We start from the raw sequence: 22,139 nt of genomic DNA, 5'->3' as shown, positions 1-22,139 counted from the left end.
CTCTCGTGCTTGTTATTAACATCTGCATGGGGGCAATGGGCGGAACAGGTTGTATACAGTTATGTTTGCTTCGAACCCAAACTTTGAATTGTACACGTTCTCTGAAGGTGAAATCGCGCTCTTTAACCTGGGCGATTCCAGGGCGTCACGTGACTTCGTACGGCCCGGACTCCAGGTGGCCCTTGCCGCTGCTGTCACGCCTGCAGAGTCGGCGGCGATTGGCTGGGGGAGCTTGTTCACGTGAACGCAACTTGATATTCGAATGGCCGGCAGGCGCACGGGTCTGGTAGAGTAGCGTTGCGATGGCTCGTGTGGCGTGGTTTTGTGCGAGCGAAGCGCCGTGTAGAGCTCGCTGAAATCGTTCCGTGGCGGCCAGAATCGGCGTGCGCTTCTCTTTGCAGAATATCTGTTCAGGTCTTAGATGAATTGCGCCAGGTAAGTTAAAACGTAACAAATCCATCGCAACTTTTCCCAAACACACGGAGAGAGATAATTTCGCCACGCATCAGCGAATGAATCAAGTCATGTTCATCTGAGTTTTAATTCTCTCTTTCAGGGGTCTTGACTCGCTTTTTTTTTTTTTTTTTTTTTTTTTTTTTTTTTTAATAGCTCAATACAGTATTTCTCCTCCTAGGCGTTTTCCAAAAAACATTAAAAGGCGCAAAGTCTTGTTTTGCGGAGTTGTTGCGTTCACATGCGTTTGCCGTATTTCACACTGGGATGATGATGATGATGATCATCATCGCGGGGGTTGGACCTGATTTTGCATGGCACTATTATGATTAGGTTCAAGCCCCGTTTGTTCCTGGGGATGTATAAATAATCAAATTATCAATGAACTGCCTACGTGTGTGTGTATTTCTATTGTGGTAAATATGTGAGGTGTGTGTTGTGTAGCAGGGATTTGAACGCCGGACCGTCATTAATTACTGTAAATTGTAACCAGGACCCCAAGCAAGCGCTACATCATGGGTGTGAAACAAAAGTGCGTATATATTAATTAATTGTGGAAGCCGATTCGAGGACAAAGATTCGCGCAAAGCACTGGTTGGTTGCCGCCTCCGAGCCCCGTAGTAAGTGAGCGGAGCTTCGTTGGTGCCGCGGGTTCGCAGCGACTCGTTCAGCGTCGGGAAGCCGGAACTCCGCAGTTCCGAAAAAATAAAAACGTCTGCAGCTCGCAAAACCAGGAAGAAGCAGCAGAAGCAGAAAAGAACGTCCAACGTACGAAAATGGAGTGCCCCAGGTCAGTTACCACTTGTTTCTCGTTGTTTTCGTAAATATTCAGAGGGGCAAGAAAAGAGGGAGAGAAGTGTCTGTAGGATGCTCTGGAGCCTCCCTCCGTCCCGAAGCAGCGGGACAAGGTAACTGTTAGTGTTAATCCGAACACCGCAGCTTCGCTTCTCTTAGCCTTTAGGGCTACGGAAGCCTGTTTACGAAACGCTTCGCGTGTCACGTAACGAACTGGCGAATGTTTCAGCTTTTTGAACATACGCTGACACACACACAGTCTGAAACCGCTTGTTCCGAGCGGGGTCGCGGCGAACCGGAGCCTAACCCGGCAGCGCAAGGCTGGAAGGGGAGGGGACACGTCCCGGACGGGACGCCAGTCCATCGCAGGGCACCCCAAGCGGGACTCGAACCCCAGACCCACTAGAGAGCAGGACCTGGCCAAGCCCGCTGCTGCGCCACCGTCCCCCTTAAATATATATTCGTATGTAACGAATCTCGGTTTAAGCTAATTCTGCAAAACCCTAAGTTACTGGAAAAAGCGGCAATATTTCCCCCACGCGAGTCAGTGGGAACGGTCTCAGGGCGCACATGGAAGTTGAAATTCCTCTCGCTGCGGGACTATTTGCACTGTACGTGTTGAAATTTGCTCAGACTTTCAAAACGGGAGCCTCCTGCTGTCATTGACTCCTGCTGATGCAACTACAAGAATGGCTCTGTCATTATTTGTTCTCCGTCTGATTATGCTTACCTAACAAACTGAGCTATTTTCAGCCGCAGTTGATTTTAATTTATTTATTTATTATAACCGGGCCTGAAATATGTAGTAAAATATAAAGCTTGAGTCGGTGTGTAATTTCGGGATGGAGGTTACAACTTCACCGAGGCGGATGCTTTCTCTGCGCGCGGCATCTTATATTGCAGTATTATTATATGGATACATTTTAAATACGCAGTGGGCACTTGAGTGGAAATGTATCGGTTTTGGGAACGGTCTTCGTACAGAATCTTTTGAAATGGGGTGGTGCATTAAAAAGGTACGCCTACGTGGTAATCCCCATCAAGGACTGAAACCGACAACCTTCCTCTGCAAAGTTGTTGCTTCCTTTAAAGCTCAAGGTTAATAATTGGCAACTTTCACAAAGTAATGAACTGTAGGATTTGAAATGAATGTAAATGAAGACGTCAACACCACACAGGATGCTGCAGAAAGTGGAATGTACAGTATCTCTCATTGCTACAGGTAAAATTAGTCCTCGACCCTTAGTTCTTAGATGCACGCAAGTCGTGACAGTGTTTCGGTTCTGCTTTAGCTTCATATGCTATTTTTTTTTTCTAATTTTTTAGTACACCATCTTTTACTTTCCACACACTGCTGCAGATTATTGGCCATGAGCCTGAACTGGTGTGTACAAATTCCAAAAACCACTAAGCCAACAAGATAAAAGTGAATCTAAGTTTCAAGCCGTTTGGGTAACTGGGGAAAGACTTTCCTTTGTTTGAAGTCAGTGCAGAAATGCTATGGACCCCCTACCCCTGTTTCTTTATTACATTTTTAAAAAAGACTATTAAAATACGACACCTCCAGTTGAGTTTGCTTTCGTAATGAGAAGTCTTATTTTGCTATGATGACACTCCCTATGTTATGGTTCATTGCCCAAGGGGTCCTGGGTCACCAGATGTGGAGAAGTTTCCTTTTGACAAGGAAGCAAGTTACTTGTTGTGCTAAAGATAGACTCAGCAATGTGAAAGGAAGGTCTTTTTAGGAAAGATATCAGTTCTACCACAACTTGCTGCTTATATATAATATATATATTTATTGTATAGAGAGAGTTTTGCTTCTGAGGAATGTCGGAATTATTTTTCAAACGCATCTGTAACCAATAGGAATCCCTTTCAGATGAAATCCCATGCATGCCTTACATTTATCAGTAGACTGAATTGCCATGTGCAACAGTTGATGTTGGGACATTTGTAACCCTGTGTGTGTGTGTGTGTGTGTGTGTGTGTGTGTGTGTGTGTGTGTGTGTATATATATATATATATGCTCTTGGGCTTTCTCTTTAATAGCTGTTTGGAGCATTACAGGATGTTAACTTTTTTATATTTTTAATCTGCAGCTTGTTCAGCTTCCTTCCTCACAAGTCGGCAATGCCTGTGGAGTTTGCCATGCCGATGTACCTCGCAAGAGACAACTTCCAGTGCAGGAGGACTTCCAGACTGGTGAAGCCCCTAAGGCCATGCCTGCATCCATGTTCCGAACTTCGTTTGAGCCCGCAGCCCCCGCACCAGCAGCAGACTGGTAGTAACAAGGAGAATGGGAAGACCAAAAAGCAGGTGTCCTTTGCTGACCACAAGGGCCAGGCATTGACCATGGTTAAAGTCTTCTCAGAGTTTGATGACCCTGATATCCCACTTAGCATTCAGGAGCTCTTCACTTCTGTAGCTGACCTGTCCATCAATGAGGACAATCTAGTCCTTGACTTTGCTCAACCGTCTGCAGACTATCCAGAGTTCCGCAAGCGGTTGGACAACGAATGCGTGTGCCTTGAGCACTGCGTGCTGAAGGAAAGGGTGTTGGCTGGCACTGTCAAGGTAAAGAATCTCGCATTCAGGAAGTGTGTTAAGGTCCGCATCACCTTCGACACCTGGAAGAGCTACACAGATGTGGAGTGCCAGTATGTGCGGGACACCTACACAGGGTCTGACCGTGACACCTTCTCCTTTGAAGTAAGCCTTCCAGAGCAGGTCCCCCCACATGAGCGCGTTGAGTTTGCCATATCTTACGAGATCGATGGCCACACCTACTGGGATAGCAACCAGGGCAAGAACTACAGGCTGGTTCAGTCGGTGCTGAAGAATGGCCCCCCGAGTAAGTCCACAATGAAAGACCTCTGCAGCCTGGGTGTCCACATTGACCGTTATGGCAGCCCGCGATGTGCCCACGGGATCTTCCCTGAGTGGCCAAGTTACGCTGGTTATGAGGAGATTGGGCCCTACTACTGATGCTTCCTGAGATCAGATGTAAATGGAGGCAGAAACTCTGGGGTTTTTTTTTTTATACTGTTCATGCAAAATGTGAATTATGGGGAGCAGTAAAGTCTCAAAGGTGTGCTAGGCAAGGCACTGAAGTCATGTTAATGTATTTGCCTCTATCAGCAGTGTCACACATTGTATTGGACCCACCAGAGCTGTGAATCTTGGAGGGGAACAAAAAGGTGACCTTTTGTGATCTGAAATTCACTGTAGAACCTTTGACTTGAGATCTGTTTGGCTTTGCAATCTAATGCCAATATTTAATGATGCCAGTTCACTACTATATCTGAAAGATGGGTTTTTTCTTTTTTTTTTTCCCCCTCCTTTTCTTTCCTTCTCCCCCTCTATGGCTCAGTTGCTTGGTGAAGAAGACTGACATTGCAGGCCAAGCATGGAAGACTATAGAGGGTGTCATGCTTGATGGCTAAGAAATATGAAATGTATACATTGTTTTTCAAAATTTGTTCAAGATTATTCTTTACCAGTGTCAGAATAGAAAATCTGTTAGCAGATCATTGCAATAAGGGAAAAGATCACCTGTCAGACAGCTGTGTGCTCTACGTGCCCTCTTGCTGTGTGATGTAAGAGGATGGCGGCTCTGTGCTGATGCAACAGGAAACTGCGCTTGACTTTTACCAGAACCTGACCACTGATGCGTCAGTGCAAAACTACACATCCAGGCTGATTGGAGTGATGTTTCCGAAAGGGGAACCAGTTCTGAGAATAAAATGGGTATCTTAGTCTGTCTTGGACCGACCCTTTTGTACAGGTATAACGCCAGGACATCACTTTCTGTTGGTTCATGTCAGAATTGTGAGGAGTCTTTTTGGCCTTTGCCTTGTTTCCCCAAATGCACGTTGTCACAGTAGGCATTCTCTGCAATTAATGCTTTTTTGGCTGTTGAACCGCACCCGTCCCAAGTATGTAGGATGTGGGCCAATGCACAAGATAAACAGGTCTTTTGGTTGGCACTCAGGTTGCTCATCTGACTTCAAGCTGGTTTCTTGCTGATCTGTCTTCCTGTTGGTATACTTTCTGGGTCTTTCTTCAGCAAAAGCCCAGATCCTATCTATTCTTCCTGCTTAGTGGCCTGCCACCATGCTACAGTTGAGGGTATGAGGGTTTGGCCATGGTGACTATTCCACAGGACATCATGTTGTGGTCACCCATCACTTGACTGACCATAGATGTGAGGGAGAGACTGAAGGAATGCCTTTGGGGTACACTTGCATTCCTCGGTATTTGGTAGAGCCCCAAAGAACACCCACAGAAGTTGTACTCCACTCTGCCAGATGTTCTACAGGATTTTTTTTTTTTAAATTCTGTAGATTTTTAATATTGCTGTTTTTGTAAATATCAGATGTTTCCTGAATGTTCAGTTTTTGGGCTTATGCAATAGTTTTAACTACATAATTTAAAATATAAACTACAAATATTTAAGGAAAGACTATATTGTGTTGTAATTTTGTTTATCAACTATGTATTGTTCCTTGTGGAAACGTAAGAACATGTCAGATCCAATTCCCTTCTGCCGAAGAACCTGATGCTTTATTGTTTATAGTTTAAAAAATAAAAAAAGACAAGGTGTGTACCAGTGGTTGGTTCTTTTTCTAGAATTGAAACCAAATCTTCTGCACTTTCAATGGGCTCTGATGCTGTTTTTAGAAATTGAATTTACGCTGAGTAAATGAATGTAAAGCAGGCCTCAGAAGATCAGCTGAGAATGGGTTCACTCTTTGGTTGGACTGACAGTGAAGTTCAGTGACTGGTTTTGGTTAATGGATCGGAGACAGATGTTTCTGGATGATTTAACCATAGAATGGCACTTAAATGTCCCGTTTCTTTTATGAACTGGTTTGAATATTTTAGGTGGTCATCCCCAGTTCTTAAAGAGCAGTCACTGTATTTAAGTGTTTTGTGCATTTTGTTCCGGATCTGTAAAGGATGACCGAACTGCCTTCTAAAATGTTATTGGCAACAAGGACAAATCTGATAATGACCCCCCCCCCAAAAATAATTGTGGATTGTCAGTGTGCTTTTTAAAGTATTAAGTATACCATTGAATGGGGGAGGGGGGCTTTTAATGCAAACTTTGACTTGCACAATAAAGATACCCTTAATGTTTAATTTCTACTGATTCCATCTTCTCTACTTTTTGTTCCTGCTGACTTCACACATTTGCATCTTCCTGTCTTGCTGTTGTCCACATGTGCATGATTTCACGTTCATAAAATGCACACGCCACACGCTGTCTGACCCCGCTTTTTCCGAGTGGGGTCGTGGCGAGCCGGAGCCTAACCCAGCAACACAGGGCACAAGGCTGGAGGGGGAGGGAACGCACCCAGGATGGCACTCGAACCCCAAACCCACCAGAGAGCAGGACTAAGCCAAACTTGCTGCACCACTGTGCCCCGTGTTCATAAAATGCCCTTGCTGAAATATGAATTGAAATATGAATTTACTTTCTTGTGCTGGTAAATTGAGTGCTAAACTTGATTTAACTTTATTGCATGCATGTTTGAATGTTGGAAAGTTGTAACCAGTAACCCAAGATTTAAGTAATTGCACTTTTTTTTTTTCCCCTCTCCCTGCCTTCCCTAACCCTTTCCTTCAAGCAGCCTGAGGCTTGAATTTGACTGGGTTATAAAAAAAAAAAAAAAGTGAAGACCTAATTTTTATCACAGAAAACTTCACTAACTTGCTAAAATCTCTTAAAAAAAAAAAAAAAAAATCACTTGATTAGGAAGTACAAGCTTAAGGTCAATATACATAATGTTTAATGATTTACAGTTCACTGGGTTTTTGCTACAAACACTTGAGCTACAGATTTTTGAAGGTACCTTTTCAAAATAATTGTATTTTCACTCTTTTCAAAACCTTGCTGCAGAGGAAACGTGACTCACCTTTCTGCACGCAGCTATGACCTCGGCAGCACAATGCACCCAAGGAGTAGCGATGTGGGACTGAGTGATTTTTTTAACTTGCCTTCCACAGTTCCTACAGCTTGTCTGGTATCTGAGCGGTCAGTAAAAGATGAAAAACATTGCACAAGTTTATACAATCAGTTGTTAATCTGCATTACTTTGTGGAGAAAAAGTTTCTTGTTATATTCAAGTCAAATTATCTCATCGCATATGGGGATTGGTATTGGGTCCTCTGCTCTTCAGTCTAGACCTCCTCCCTTGACCCTGTCATTGCCTCCCATGGATTCAAATACTGCTGCTATGCTGCTGATACCCAGCTCTCCCTCTTTCCCACCTGGAGCATCAGACATTTCCGCACATGTCGCTGCCTGCCTGTCCGACATCTCTACATGGATGTCTGTTCGCCACCTTCAACACAACCTGTCCAAAAACAGAGATCCTGCACCTCCCACCTGACCTGTCCTCCTGTCGCGATCTCTCAATAAAACTAGACAACTCACTCGTTTTGCCTACCTCTTCGGTTAAGAGTCTGGAAGTGATGACTGACTCATGTCCATCTTTCTCTCAGCACATTGAAGCCACAACCCGGACCTGCAGATACATCCTGCATAACATCTGCAGGATCTGTCCTTACCTCACAACAGACCCAACTACTTGTCCAGGCCATGGTGGCATCCTGTCTGGACACTGCAGCTCTCTCCTGTGTGGCCTTCCTGCTATTGCCATCAAACCTCTACAGCTGATACAGAACGCTGCTGCTGCTGCCTGAGTTGTGTTTGACTTGCCGAAGCGTTCCCATGTATCTCCTCTACTCATTTCTCTGCACTGGTTCCTACAGCTGCCCGGATCAAATTTAAGATCCTGGTTATGGCTTACAAATGCATCAGTAGAACTGCTCCAAGCTGTCTACAAGACTTGATCATCCTCTACACCCCAACCAGACTGCTACACTCTTCCACATCTGCCAGCTTGGTGGCCCCATGCACGAAATGTAAAGCACGGACGTTCTCAGTTCTGGCTCCGTTGTGGTGGAATAACCACCTCCTCTCACTCAGAGCTGCTGAATCTCTGTCCTCATTTAAAAAAGGTCTTAAAAGTAATCTCTTTCCGATTCACCTCGCCCACGATCTCTTAAGTTCATGTAAGATAAAAATGTTCATGATCATGCTCGGATAAATCCCTTACACAGCTACTCCTGCAATGTAACGCAAATGTTTATCTGTATCTCAAAAAAAAAAACTACTAGGAAAGTGATTATAAATTGTCGAAATTCTGGTAAAGTTTTATGCAGCTACTTGTTAGGAACATTGGTGCATATGGTGAAGGAAACTAACAGTATTTAAGAATCACACATCTGCAGCTTTCAGCTTTCTCCTAAGGCAATGCACAGATTGTATTTTCTCTGAGATGTATGTTGCTTTAGAGAAAAGCATCTGCTTAATGCACACACATTGGCTGAAGCCACTTGTCCCAGATGAGGTTGCAGCAAACAGGAGCCTAACCCGGCAACACAGGGTGCAAGGCTGGAAGGGGAGGGGACACACCCAGGACGGGACGCCAGTCCATAACAAGGCACTCCAAGCGGGACTCGAACCCCAGCCCCACCAGAGAGCAGGACCTGCCCAAACCCACTGCGCCACCACACCCACTGCTAGATGCATAAATGTAAATGTAAAATATAATGGCTATATCGGAGACTTTTACAGAACCTACTCAGAAAAGAAGTTGAGGTTTGCCTACTACCTTTTTTTTAATGTAACATATGATACAGCAAGATGTGGGTTTGAAATGGCACAGTGACAGAGCATGTAGCGTTGCCGTCTCAGCATCTGGGTGGTGCGATAGACGTGGGTATAATCCCTGCTCAGTCTGTGTGGAGTTTGCATGCTCTACCTGTGTCTACATAGGTTTCTTCCAGGTGCTCCAATTTCCTCCCACAGGCCAAAAGCATGCTGTTCAGATGGATTGGTCACTGTAAAATCACGCTTAGTGTGTGTGTGAGTGAGTGAGTGACACAGAGAGTATTTCCCAGGTAAAGGGATGAGTGACTTGTAAGTAGTGTATCTAGTGCTGCAAGCCACCTTGGGCTGATACTAATACACAGTGTTCCTTGGAAGTCCCTTTGGAGAAAAGCATCTGCTAAAAGAGTAAATGTAAACTAGCTCAGTGTGGGGTTTGAATGTTGACACTTATTCATCTAACAGACACATACGGTGAATAGTGTGTAGTATTTAGCTGACGCCTTTTCTTCAAGAATAACTTACAACTGTAGATATACTACAGTACTACCTACAGTCTATTACTCTTTTATAGATATTTTTATTTGCATCATCCAGGTGCTGTGAGACAACAGCACTGCTTTCCGTGACATCATGCCACATTCTCCCCGTGTTGGTGTCCTCTGGGTGCTCTTGTTTCCTCCCACAATTCAAGGACACGTTTCAGATGGATTAGTAACTGAATTTCCCTGGAGTGTGTAAATATTGTGCAGTGGACTGGCATTGTCCAGCATATACCCTGAATGGCCTAGTGCCCTACGCCATCTGGGATAGTCTACGGTCCACCACAACCCTGCCTTAGAATAAGCAGTTATTGATAGTGTGAGAAAGTGTCCAGATGCTGACAAACATTACATGTGCTTATGGGATGAATTGGTCAACAATCAGCATTTAAAAGATACCTGTGGAAAATGAAGTATTTATTTTCAGTAATTTTAAAGTACACTTAATTTTAATGTTTAAAAATAAACCATCGTGGGTGTACCCTGTGACTGTTTCCAGGACAGGCGGCCGACCACTGAACCCCAGCATTGGATGAACGGTTGAGGTAAATGGAATAAATATACTTTTAGAGAGAATTTTTTTTTTTTTATGTGTAGCATTATCTGAGTGTTTTTACAGGATCTAACTTGTGAATAAATCAAGGAATGTCTGTATTGTTAAGGTTTTATTGACCGTGACGCTGTGATAAAAGTGACTTTGGATTTACTAACAAATTGATGAACGGGACCACCTTTTCAGTCCCGATTGTTTTAACATCAAGGACCCTGTGTACATCAATCAATGGTTAATTTTAAAATTAAAAATATGAAACCTCTCAGTTTCTATCTTCATGCTTCAACGAATTGCTTGAAAATACCTGGTACCTGGCTGTAACTACCGGTCTGACCAGCATGTATTCCAGAAGGTTCTGAGTTGGGTAAGGCTCCCTTTTGTTGACTAAAGAACTCAGAATGAGATGTTCAGTTCCAAGCCCTTAAAACATTCACACCACCTGTATTCACTTTGTTTATTGTGGCTCCACTTTTCATTCCATCATGCTGTATAATTTGATGTTATCTGCTTCCTAGTTGGCAGGGTTTTACACTCCTGTTGCCCCAGGCAATAAACAGCCCGGAAATAAGCATGAGAGCGAGTGTTTTTCACATCGTGATGAAAAATATAAATTTACGGATGACTGATGGACACACGGGGGGTGCGGTGGCGCGGTGGCGCAGTGGGTTGGACCACGGTCCTGCTCTCTGGTGGGTCTGGGGTTCGAGTCCCGCTTGGAGTGCCTTGCGACGGACTGGCGTCCCGTCCTGGGTGTGTCCCCTCCCCCTCCGGCCTTACGCCCTGTGTTACCGGGTTAGGCTCCGGTTCCCCGCGACCCCGTATGGGACAAGCGGTTCTGAAAATGTGTGTGTGAGTGTGATGGACACACCTCTGTTCTGTGAGAAATAATTTGTTATTAAATGAGTGACCTGGTTGCTCAATTGTGAAGCAGACTCAGAGTTTGAGGTGCATGCTAACACTGCACCCTTTCCCATGTGATTCATACCACGGTCATCAGCGAGCCTGAGAAATGAGGGAAGGCACAACATAGTCTCAGAGTTACTCAACAGGAAGGCACACGGAACATGGTACAGGCACCTACCTGCACTGCGCTCCACGGTACAGGTGACTGGACATACAACTGAAAAGCAAAAGTGAGTCTGGTTCCAAAGTGTTATTTAATCTCAGGTGACCTTGGCCGTTGGAGCAGCACACTTTTCAGCAAAACAATTCAATTCAGCCGAGTTCACTTCAGTTCGTTTTTGTAAAGCGCCCTCCCGACCACGCTGTCTCAGTGTGTCCAACATACGATGCCAAAAGTGCAGGAAGAACACAGAGAAATGGAACAAGTACATTTGGTGATGATGACCTGAACAGTTCGTTTCCTCCTGTGCTCACGCACATCACGCTGTTACTTTAAACATCCTCATGTTTTGAGCTCTCTGGCTGCCTACTGTTATTTACTGTTAATATTGTTACCGTTATTTATTGTTATTGTCAGCATTACTCAGAATCAGAATCAGAATCAGAACGAGCTTTATTGCCAAGTATGTTCACACATACAAGGAATTTGTCTTGGTGACAGAAACTTCCACAGCACACAGACAGAGTGACAGTGACAAGACACAGGTGAGAAGATAGAATATGTGAATAAAGGATAAAAAATACATAAAAATATAAAGTACACAAAATACAAAAAATAGTCACTCGACATCATTTGTATGTACACGTATGTTCTATACAAATGCAAGGGAATGTGAGTAAGAGATATGATGTGATAAATAGATATAAATATAAATATCAATAGGGTTGTGTATTGCACTGATTTACTCTCTAGGGGGGATTTAGCTGTTCATGAGGTAGATGGCCTGAGGAAAGAAATTTTTCTTTCAGATGGCAAAGGTTCGAAGAGGAAGTGGCCTGGATGTGAGGGGTCTAGAATGATTTTGCTAGCCCTTTTACTGACTCTGGACGAGTGCAGTTCTCGGAGAGCCGGGGGGTGCCGATGATTCTTCCAGCAGTCCGAACTATCTGCTGTAACCTTCTCATTGTCATTGTTATTGCTTTGTGCAGAATTATCTACTGTTTTTGTTCACAGTCTGTGGAGAAGCATTCAAGAAGAACTTCATGATACTTGTACACGGTACTTGTACCTATGGCGCTAAACTTGAAAGTAGAAACTAGTCATTTGCTCATTTTTGTGTCTCTAATATTAGAATATAAAGAAATCCCTCTTGTGCTGTAGTACCCTCAAGCAAGGTAACTGGTACAGTGAGAATACCCCAATGTATAAAACAGGAACATGATATGAGTATAAGATGTAAGTCGGCCGAGACACAAAATCCACTCCTACATATGGGTATGGCGGCGTGTGGTGCTCCTGGGCTACGGGTTTGGATCCGGCCCAGTGTGTGTTGGATTTTGCATGTTTTCAGCATGTTGGTGTGGGTTTTCTCCAGGGTGCTCCGGTTTCCTCCCACTGTCCAAGGACGTGTGGTTCAGATTGATTAGCGGATCTAAACTGTCTCGAGTGTGCGTACGTGCCTGCGTGCATGCCTGCGTGCGTGCCTGCGTGCGTGCCTGTTAGGAAATGACTCCTCCAACGCGGTAGATGGCGGAAACACAGTTTCTCAGACGCCGTCAGGTCAACCGGAAGAAGAGCCGGAAGCCGTGGTGTTTACGTTTCAAAAGCCCCCGAAACGTATGGACGGCCTCGCGAAAGCGGTGCAGCCGTTGTGTTTCCGCGCGGACATGGCGCGGCACTGAATGAAACAGCTCCGCTTTCGCCGGCATTTCCGGGCCGACTGCGAGCGCGCGCCCGAAACCGATGGGATTGTTGAGCGGCGGGGAAGCAGAGAGGCGGGAAGAGCGAGCGAAACGTCGAAGCGGTTCGTGAGACTGACTGACTGACTCGAGCGGCTCGGATTTTTATTATATCTCCGCCTTTTTTTTCAGCGGAATACGGCGCTGATTAAGTAAGACATACGATACGCTCATGGAGGACCAAAAGGAGAACATCTGTGTGGAAGACGCCGACAAGAAGAAGTCGTGTGCTGAGTCCGAGAAGGAAGAGAAGCCGCGTCAGGTCTGTCTGGTGACTGACTTGTCTTGACTGAACCAACCGTCACGTGAACCTGAGCCTCGTCTCTTCTTGGTCTTCGCGGCCGTGCCGTGCGTTGACGTTGTTGTTCAGCTGCTTTGCAAATTACTGCCTTTAATCAATCAATGTCTCAGCAACATCGTTACACAGCAGTATTTGTACAAAATAGGAAGCGCCGTGAACTTTTTTATTAAGCTACGTCAGACAGACATGTTTGAAAAGATTTCAAATTTCTGCCCCATTCAATTCCGCGCGCGCTACTCTGCCTCTGTCTGTTATGTTAGTCAAGCTGATGTTTCTTTCCAAGCGACTTGCAGTGTTAAGATACTTACAATTATTTACCCACACAAATTGGTAATTTTACTGGAGCAATTTAGGGTAAGCACTTTGCTCAACATTTGGAGGTGGGATTCGAACCTGTGATGTTTGGGTTCAAAGGCAGAAGCTCAAACCACCAGGTGGCCCCCAGGTTTTAGGGTCCGTTACCACGTGTTTAAATTGCCGCAGTGGAACACCCAGTTGCTTTTGTCTTTTTATTTTTATTTTTAAATTACTCGTATTCCAGACAGAACAAAAGTGTAGAATTGACACTGTGTTATGTGTTGACTGTGTCCAGGTCAAGCCGTGCGGCCCCGAAGGTGACAGCGAAACCCCCAGCCCGTCCGTCAGGAGCGAGTTCAGCGACCCGGTGTACAAAGAGATCGCCCTGGCTAACGGACACATCAACCGTATGACGAGGGATGAGCTCCGGGGCAAGCTGGCAGAGTTAAAACTGGATACCAGGTGAGATGGGCAGTGAGCACTTTACTTTTACCCTGTGCAAGATCCCTGCCCCTGTGCAGCTTGCGCTGTGCAGAATAGCTGCTTTGCCAGAGTCTGATCTAATGCAAGAAGGATAACCCACACACATGTTAACTCAAAGAGTTGGGAAAGGGGCTGGGCATCAGCTAAATGAATATTCATTTAGCTGATGCTTTTCACCAAAACAATTTACAATGTTAATCTACCTACAGTTATTTACCCCTTTATATAGCTGGGTAATGTTACCCTAAAATTTTTCCAGTAAGTACTTTGCTTGGGAACCTGCGACCTTTCGGTCCAAAGACAACAGCTCCAACCACTATGCTACCAGCTGTCCACATATCTCAAGACAGTTTTATTTTACAGCCTGCCCTGCGCATGTTTGTTTATACAGTTTCACAGGTGCTCAGAATAACAGAAATAAAACCTGGTGTTTTGTTTTGGCTGGTAGTTCTCTGATTTTTGGGCATTATGTGGCTTCACGCATAAGCTAGTGTGATTTAAAAGTTGCTGGTTCAAAAGATGGAGTGGAGTCACTCTTGGAATTTGAGTGTTGACCTTAAATTTATTGACTAGAATAGATATATCTATAAAAGTCTATGGTTGTTTGGTTATTAGTGGGTTTTTAGGTTGAGATCTAGTTGTGCTTAGTGTTGTTGTCCACTTAGGGGCGTGAAGGATGTGCTGAAGAAGCGGTTGAAGAGCTATTACAAGAAACAAAAGCTGCTGCATTCAGCAGAGAGCGGGGAAACGGACACATACTATGACTACATCTGCGTGGTGGACTTTGAAGCAACTTGTGAGGAGAACAACCCACCTGACTTCCTGCATGAGATCATAGAGTTCCCCATAGTGCTGATCAACACACACACGATGGAGATTGTGAGTTGTGGTGCTGAGGGTTCTGGGAAATGTCCTGTTTTTCATGGATAGGTCACCTTCCGTATGTTTTCATATGTGTGGTGACTGAAAAGAACATCAAACTCGAGTCAAGGCGTAAATCTGAAAATTGTAGTCCACTTATGCTGCATTTACTGTTTTTTTTTTTTTTTTTTTTTTTTTTTTTTTTTTTTCTTCTTCTTCATTGAAGGAAAATTGGACAAAAAATATACTGCAGTGACAGCAGGGTTAATTGATATGTTTTAGCATAATTAACACACCAGCTCTGTCCCAATTAAGTACAGTTATTTAGCAGAAGCTTTGGAGAAAAATGACTTCCAGTGAACTCTATGTAGTGTTATCGGCCCATTCACCAAGGTGACTTACAATGTACTGCACACTACTTACAATGGGTCACTCATCCATACATCGGTGGAATACACTTTCAGTCACTCACACACTATGGGTGAACATGAACAGCATGTCTTTGGACTGTGGGAGGAAACACACGCAGACATGGAGAGAACGTGGAAACTCCACTCAGGCTGAGTGAGGATCGAATCCACGTTCTCTCACACCACTTAGGCACTGTGAGACAGTGCTACTTGTTGGGCCACCATGCCACTCTATTAAGTTTATAATTAGGGCACCAACTAAATAATCATTATTTTCTTATTCTTTAAAAATTAGTATGCGCTGATTCCAGATCAGCTATTTCCGTAGTACTCCTCACGCCATTATCCATTTTGTGCTGGAAATTTAGTGTTTTGAGCCAGTTCCTACTTTTCTGTTTATTGGTTCTGTGTGAGATGCAGCTTGTATTTGTGATATATGCTGGGTTCTTGACAATTTTCCCTGGAACAATTGCAGATGTCCTTTTTCAGGTTTGCTGCCCTTTGCAGCCCTGCCAAGAATGGAAGGCTTCAGCAAGACAGACAACACCAATACTCTGGCTCTGTGTCCTGGCCAATTTCGGAGGCCCTCAACACTACTGTTTTCATTTTCTACCCAGGAGGACACATTCCAGGAGTATGTGCGGCCAGTGCTGAACACGCAGTTGTCTGACTTCTGCATAAAGCTGACTGGGATATCCCAGGTGAGGTTGTGCTCCCTGTCTCATCATTACGGAACTACTACTACAAAATCAGTACTACGGACAGCTTAACAGGCTGATTTTCAACATGTTTGCTGTTGGCTTTATAGGAGTACAAGTAGAATGCTATGCATTTGGGTAATCATATTCAAAGTGCTCATAAAGCAAGAGAACAAATAAATAGAGAAAAATAACTTGACATGGGCTTGTGGTTGCTCTGCAGCTTAACCATAGAAGGTAAGCAGTGTATGTATTATGTGACTGCTACATTAAGAAGGTAGCAAGGTAACACATTCTGGGCAGCATGGTGGTGCTTCCCAGTGTTTGGACTTTGGTTTAGGACTGTGAGTTTGAATCCAGCTCACCCTGTGTGGAGTTTGCATGTTCTCTGTGTCTGTTTCCTGTGGGTGCTCTGGTTTCCTTCCAGTCCAAATATGTGTTTCATGTGAATTAGTGACTCTAAACTGCATTTAACATTTATGTGTAAGTGTTTGAGTGTGTGTGATTGCCCTGGCATTGATTGCTGTTCTTTCCTGGGTGTACCTTACAACATGTGCTTCCAGGATAGGCTCCAGACCATCACGAATCTGCTTTGGACAAGCAATTAATAACAATAAATGGATGAATTATTACAGATTGCCTTAAGAAACTGAAATTAAAATCTTTATTGCTCCCCCAGGAAACTGTAGATAAGGCAGACCCTTTCCCTGATGTCCTTCAGAGAGCTGTATTGTGGCTTCAGGAAAAGGAGCTTGGAATAAAGCACAAATATGCTGTCCTTACAGATGGGTATGAACACGGGCGTGCTTCTGGACTGGCACATTGACAGAGCTCTAAGTGTTTGTAACTCTCCCACCATTTGTATAGCTTCCAAGTTTTTCCCTAATGTGCATCTTGCAAATAAATTCCTTAGAGAAGTAATGTAAGTGTAGAAAATTGATTAGAATGATTTATGTGAAGTGGAAGTGGTAGAGATATAAAGTGATGGTAAGATGTTAATTTTCTGCTGATGGTTGACTTTCTCTCTGCCTTTCCACAGGTCTTGGGACATGAGCAAGTTCCTTAACATTCAGTGTCGCGTGAGCCAAATCCGGTACCCCCAGTTTGCCAAGAAGTGGATCAACATCCGCAAGTCTTATGGGAACTTCTACAAGGTGTGGCTTCTGCTTAGTTTTAGTAGAATCCTCTGTTTCTTGTTGAGGTTTGCAGGCTATTTTTCAGTCTTTAAGATCAAGATGTATGTGAAAGAATGAAATATGTGGTCTTCAAATGATTGGTTGTCCATCTTCTTCTCCTCTCTCTCCTGACTATCTCAGGTTCCCCGGATGCAGACCAAGCTTAGCAGCATGCTGGAGAATTTGGGCTTACAATACGAGGGCCGCCCTCACTGCGGTCTAGATGACTCGTGCAATATTGCACGCATTGCCTTGCGCATGCTGCAGGATGGCTGCCAACTGCGGGTCAACGAGCGTATGCACGCTGGCCAGTTGCTCAGTGTACCCAGCTCTGCCCCTGTGGAAGGAGCCCCACCTCCATTTAATCCACACAGTAGAAACTAACTGTGCCCACTGCCATTCCCTCCAGAATCTACTCTGGTAAAATCAGGAACAGAAATATTTTGCCTTAAAGAGTGAGGAGTAGGATTTGACATTGGTTGATTAATACATTTTCTCTTCAGCTGTTTTTATCCATTTGTCTATTTTTCACCACATGGTAATTATCCACCCCCCATCCTCCAGGACTGTACTAGGGACTTGCCCTGTGCAAATGTAAATGGCATGTAATTGATTGATTGACATGATTGAGTGAGACAGTGGGCCAAACTTTAGATTAAAAGTCTTATGTTTTAATGATGGTTTGTAATGTTTTCAGACATTGGCAGCAAAAATGAACACATTTGGTTCAAAAGCAGTTGTATTTGCAAGTGAACTTTTTGTGTATAAGACCAATTGCTGCTGGCTGTTTTACTTATTTTCAAAACACAGTAAAAAAAAAATTAACTTGAATTGACACACTGTAGCAGTACAAACTGTTGACAGTGTGACTTTATGCAACCTGAAGTATGACAAGAGTAGAGGACCCCCCCCCGAGGCACTTTCCTTTGCCTTGTGCTCAGCTTCGCTACTGGGCCACATCGTGATGCATGTAGTATCCTTTGGAATTCAGGACTTGCAGTGGAACTGACAGACTCAGCTTCCAGATGTCATTGTAGAGTGAATCTCTCCATCACTTGTTTGAAGAGCGGTGCTTTCCAGTAGGAGCAAACTGTTTCTACCTCCTGTCAAAATAACCAGATAGTATGTTATAGTGTAATTTGGAAACCTAAATGCAGGATGTATAAAATTACTTTTCAGACTCCAAGAAAATTAAGTAGAGCAGGACAATATGGAGGAGCTCTTCATGTTCAAAAGAAGACACAGGACACTTTAGTTGTGTGTGGAACTTTGGGTAATATATTTAGGCAACATCATCTTGCTAGAAGGGTTAATGCTGTTTGGATAATACAAGGACAGAGAGGCCCCAACAGGTGCAAGTTCAAACTTTGTGTTCTGCAGATGACGGCAGGTCGAAACTGGGTCAGGGTCAGGATGTAAACAACTCCATGGTCTACCTGCTGCTTGTCAGCGTTGGTACAGTTTGCAATATATCAGGTGTGACTTATAGTTTCTGGGTTAAAACAGCAGAGCACAGTCCTGGAATTTACATTTATTCATTTAGCAGACACTTTTCTCCAAAGCAATGTACATTTCAGAAATAATACAATTTGTACATTAAATTAGGAGAAAGACATAGCTGCAGATATGATTCTTAAGTAATCGTAGTTCGTTTCTTTCCACTTTATGCACCGATGTTCATCGCACGAGTTATGTGCATAAAACTCAGAATAGACTATTCCTGCCCGTGACCCCGTATGGGACAAGCGGTTCTGAAAGTGTGTGTGTGTGTGTGTGTGTGTGTGTGTGTGTGTGTGTGTGTGTGGACTCTGATAGTCTGTATCTTCCCAAATTTATGTAAACTGGCTGTAGTATATTTAGACATTGATCATGTAAGGGGATTCAACCAAATCCTTATGATTTATTTTTGTACAAAAATACAAAATCTGGAGTCTCCTTTTAAGTCTGAAAAATGCAGTAAAAATAGGAAGTCTTCTCAAGTACAAAACAGGATTTAGTGGCTGCTGGAGAGATAAGTATCAAACAACCACAGGAAGCAGCTTATAATGCACAATTTCATACAGCTTTTTATGTTTGATAAATGTCTGACTGCACCGAACACTAAATGACTTGACAGGACACACTTAACTAGCTGTAGTATGTTCCAGTAACAATTTGAGATGTTGAATATTATACATTTTGTCCTTCATATGATAATGTCACAATTATATGTAGCGACATATCCGATGTGTAGAGGGGGCACGGTGGCACAGTGGGTTGAACTGGGTCCTGCTCTCTGGTGGGTCTGGCGTTCAAGTCCCTCTGGGGGTGCCTTGTGACGGACTGGTGTCCTGTCCTCGGTGTGTCCCCTCCCCCTCCAGCCTTACACCCTGTGTTGCTGGGTTAGGCTCCAGCTCCCCGCAGCCCCATAGGCCAAGCAGTTTCAGACAGTGTGTGTGACTTACAATCTTAATCCATTTACAGTTGTTTACCTATTTCTATAGCTGTGTAATGTACCTTTTATCCTAAATGTAGGTAGCTACAAGCAGAAGTGGAATTCAAACCTGTGACCTTTTGGTCCAAAGGCAGCTGCACTCACCACTGTGCTACCAGGTGCCCAATAACAAATTTATAAAAGTCCACATACTTTTATAAGGAAAGTAATTTCAACCTGCTTCACATTTTGGTTACGAACCTCTCATTCGATACAGAATACCTGTCCTTCCATTTCCCAAAGGGGAATCATGGTAGCAGTATTTACATTTAGTTATTTCAGTGACACTTCCCCCCCCAAAAAAAGCCTCTTAGAATTTTTTCTACAGGCAGATGTGAGATTCAAACCTATTACCTTTGGGTCTAAGGACAGCAGCTCTAACCACTACACTACCCACTACAACAGATTACAAAACAAAGACCCCATATTTCCCTTTTCACAGGAACTCTCGCCAGCTTGGAGGGATCCCCCAGTGTTCCCAGCTCAGACGAGGTATAATCTTGGGTCTGGGTCTGCTCTGGGGTCTCCTGGGGGGCTTTGCTTGATGCACGTCACACTGGAGGCACCGAGGAAGGAGGCATTCCTGATAGTTTCCCAAACCACCGTTCTCAATCTGGAGGAGCAGCAACTCTACTTGAAGGGCCTCCAGTTGCTGAGCTCCTAACCCTGTCATGGAGTGTGAGCCCTAACACCCTCATTTCCTCCGCTTGTACCCACAGTCTTGCGCTGGCCACAACCTGGAGCTCAGGACCATACTTTCAAGCTTTACAACATGAAACCGTTAACTGTTGTAACACTGGTTGCAAGTGCTCCTCATTTTCATGCTAATTACTGTGCTAATTTGTAACACGATAAATAAAACCGCGAAAGGTAATGCAAGCAGGGACAGTTTTGGTAAAGAAGAAACTAAGGCTGTTTTTTGTTAAGACAGTTATTGGTAAAGATGGTCACGCCTTTCACAGGGTCTGGTTTCGGGACATGGTGGGTGGTTCAGCTTGGAGAAGAGCTCAGCGACGGTGGGTTTGCGCTGAGAGTTGCTTGGGCAAATATTACTGCCGTTGTCCGCATTAGTTTATTGCACATTCAGTGCCGCACAAAGGACTGCGAACTCCTCGTGTCCCTTAACTTTATCAGTCTTACCACGAAATCCTTATTTAATCAGGACTTCTCATTTTATTTAACAAAATTTCTTTTAATATTGTCTTTCTCATCAACATAACAGGTGCATAATGACCAGTTCCTTATGTGGCTTTAGAGAATACACACACACACACACACATTTTCAGAACCGCTTGTCCCATACGGGGTCACGGGGAACCGGAGCCTACCCGGTAACACAGGGCGTAAGGCCAGAGGGGGAGGGGACACACCCAGGACGGGACGCCAGTCCATCGTAAGGCACCCCAAGCGGGACTTGAACCCCAGACCCACCGGAGAGCAGGACTGCGGTCCAACCCACTGCGCCACCGCACCCCCCTCACTTTAGAGAATATTGAACCCTAAATTGCGCCGATTAAACCAAGCAGGTAAGTAGGATCAGGTGTGTAAATCATGATCATTTATTAATTTTCTACGTTTGTTTTATGCAAGAACAATGACCGTGAGAAGATCCTACAGGATTCACATACCTTCCAGCAGCAGTGTGTGTGACATCCCAGGTCTAAACCCATGGCCCAGAACAGCTGAGGGACCAGGACCTGCTACGCCACTGCGCCATTCACCTCGAAATCTATATTAGAATTGGCACAGACATGGTTCTCACAGGCGATCAAGCAAAACCGCGAAGTGGCACCGAACTCCCCGCGCTCCGCTCTGGCAGCGCAGTGAACGTGAACTGCGGCACGACGTCCACTGTGTGGCGCCAAACTCACCTTTTCCCCACACAAAGCCGAAGGAGCGTCGCTTTCGCTCTCCGCAGGGATCGTTTACATCAACAACACGTTCAGTATTGGTGCCCTACTGTACTTTTCCGCACCGGGCTCTCCGTGCACTTGGAGCATATAATGGGCGCCACTGACTTCTTTTCACCGCAGAATGAACAATTACGGCGGCGTTTTCATTTCATCATCGGGCGTCCATTCGGGTCTTTTCTTTTGCTCTTTCTGTCACATTATCTGAAAAAAAAAAAAAAATCCTGCAGCAAAGGTGATGAACACCTGCATGTTTATTCCGGCCGGAGTTGTGGAAATAAGACAACACTGACTGATATAATATATAGGGGCCGCCGAGGAAGCGTTCGTTCACATGATATTTATGGGCTGAGAGACAGGAATCTTGCGGAATATGACTGATGAACATCTCCCCGTAAACGATGATCCTGTTTATGTATTTCTTTCTTTATTTATAATTATTCTGATTTTCTAACAATGAATTAATAGACTTAAGCACCGCGTTCCCCTGCCGCCCTCTCGGCTCTGACTGCTGTGTGTGTGTGTGTGTGTGTGTGTGTGTGTGTGTGTTCCTGTGAGCCGCTCCGGGAAGGTAGGCTCTCCCCTCCTGACGCAGTGTGTGTCCTGGGCGTTGCTGCAGCTCCTCTCGCACCGATTCGCAGCGACTGCAGTCGGCGGACACACGCGGAGCGGAGCGGAGAGGCGCGGCGCGCGCACACACTCGCTCGC

General features: G+C 44.5%; 2 protein-coding genes across 7 annotated transcripts; both read left to right on the top strand.

The window, feature by feature from the left end:
• The first annotated feature begins 246 nt into the window (after positions 1-246).
• ppp1r3b (protein phosphatase 1, regulatory subunit 3B) lies at positions 247-6,384 on the top strand. Of its 3 annotated transcripts, none has more exons than XM_018748211.1 (2): positions 247-435; positions 3,348-6,384. In XM_018748211.1, exons 1-2 carry the CDS (start codon positions 422-424, stop codon positions 4,231-4,233), a joined length of 900 nt encoding a protein of 299 aa, XP_018603727.1. In that variant the 5' UTR covers positions 247-421; the 3' UTR covers positions 4,234-6,384. The 3 variants fall into 3 exon arrangements, with proteins under 3 accessions (XP_018603727.1, XP_018603736.1, XP_018603719.1); XM_018748220.2 differs by lacking the exon at positions 247-435 and adding an exon at positions 732-1,243; XM_018748203.2 differs by lacking the exon at positions 247-435 and adding an exon at positions 1,640-2,470.
• Positions 6,385-11,079: 4,695 nt separating this feature from the next.
• On the top strand, positions 11,080-18,586 carry eri1 (exoribonuclease 1). 4 transcript variants are annotated; one of them, XM_018748785.2, is made up of 8 exons: positions 11,080-11,154; positions 12,956-13,085; positions 13,717-13,883; positions 14,570-14,783; positions 15,793-15,876; positions 16,553-16,662; positions 16,913-17,027; positions 17,190-18,586. In XM_018748785.2, exons 2-8 carry the CDS (start codon positions 12,996-12,998, stop codon positions 17,430-17,432), a joined length of 1,023 nt encoding a protein of 340 aa, XP_018604301.1. In that variant the 5' UTR covers positions 11,080-11,154; positions 12,956-12,995; the 3' UTR covers positions 17,433-18,586. The 4 variants fall into 4 exon arrangements, with proteins under 4 accessions (XP_018604301.1, XP_018604310.1, XP_018604319.1 ...); XM_018748794.2 differs by lacking the exon at positions 11,080-11,154 and adding an exon at positions 11,613-11,629; XM_018748803.1 differs by lacking the exon at positions 11,080-11,154 and adding an exon at positions 12,653-12,888.
• The last annotated feature ends 3,553 nt before the right edge of the window (positions 18,587-22,139 follow it).

This window comes from Scleropages formosus, chromosome 6 (genome assembly GCF_900964775.1).
Source record: "Scleropages formosus chromosome 6, fSclFor1.1, whole genome shotgun sequence".
NCBI lineage: Eukaryota > Metazoa > Chordata > Actinopteri > Osteoglossiformes > Osteoglossidae > Scleropages > Scleropages formosus.
This window is presented reverse-complemented; position numbering and strand designations above follow the sequence as displayed.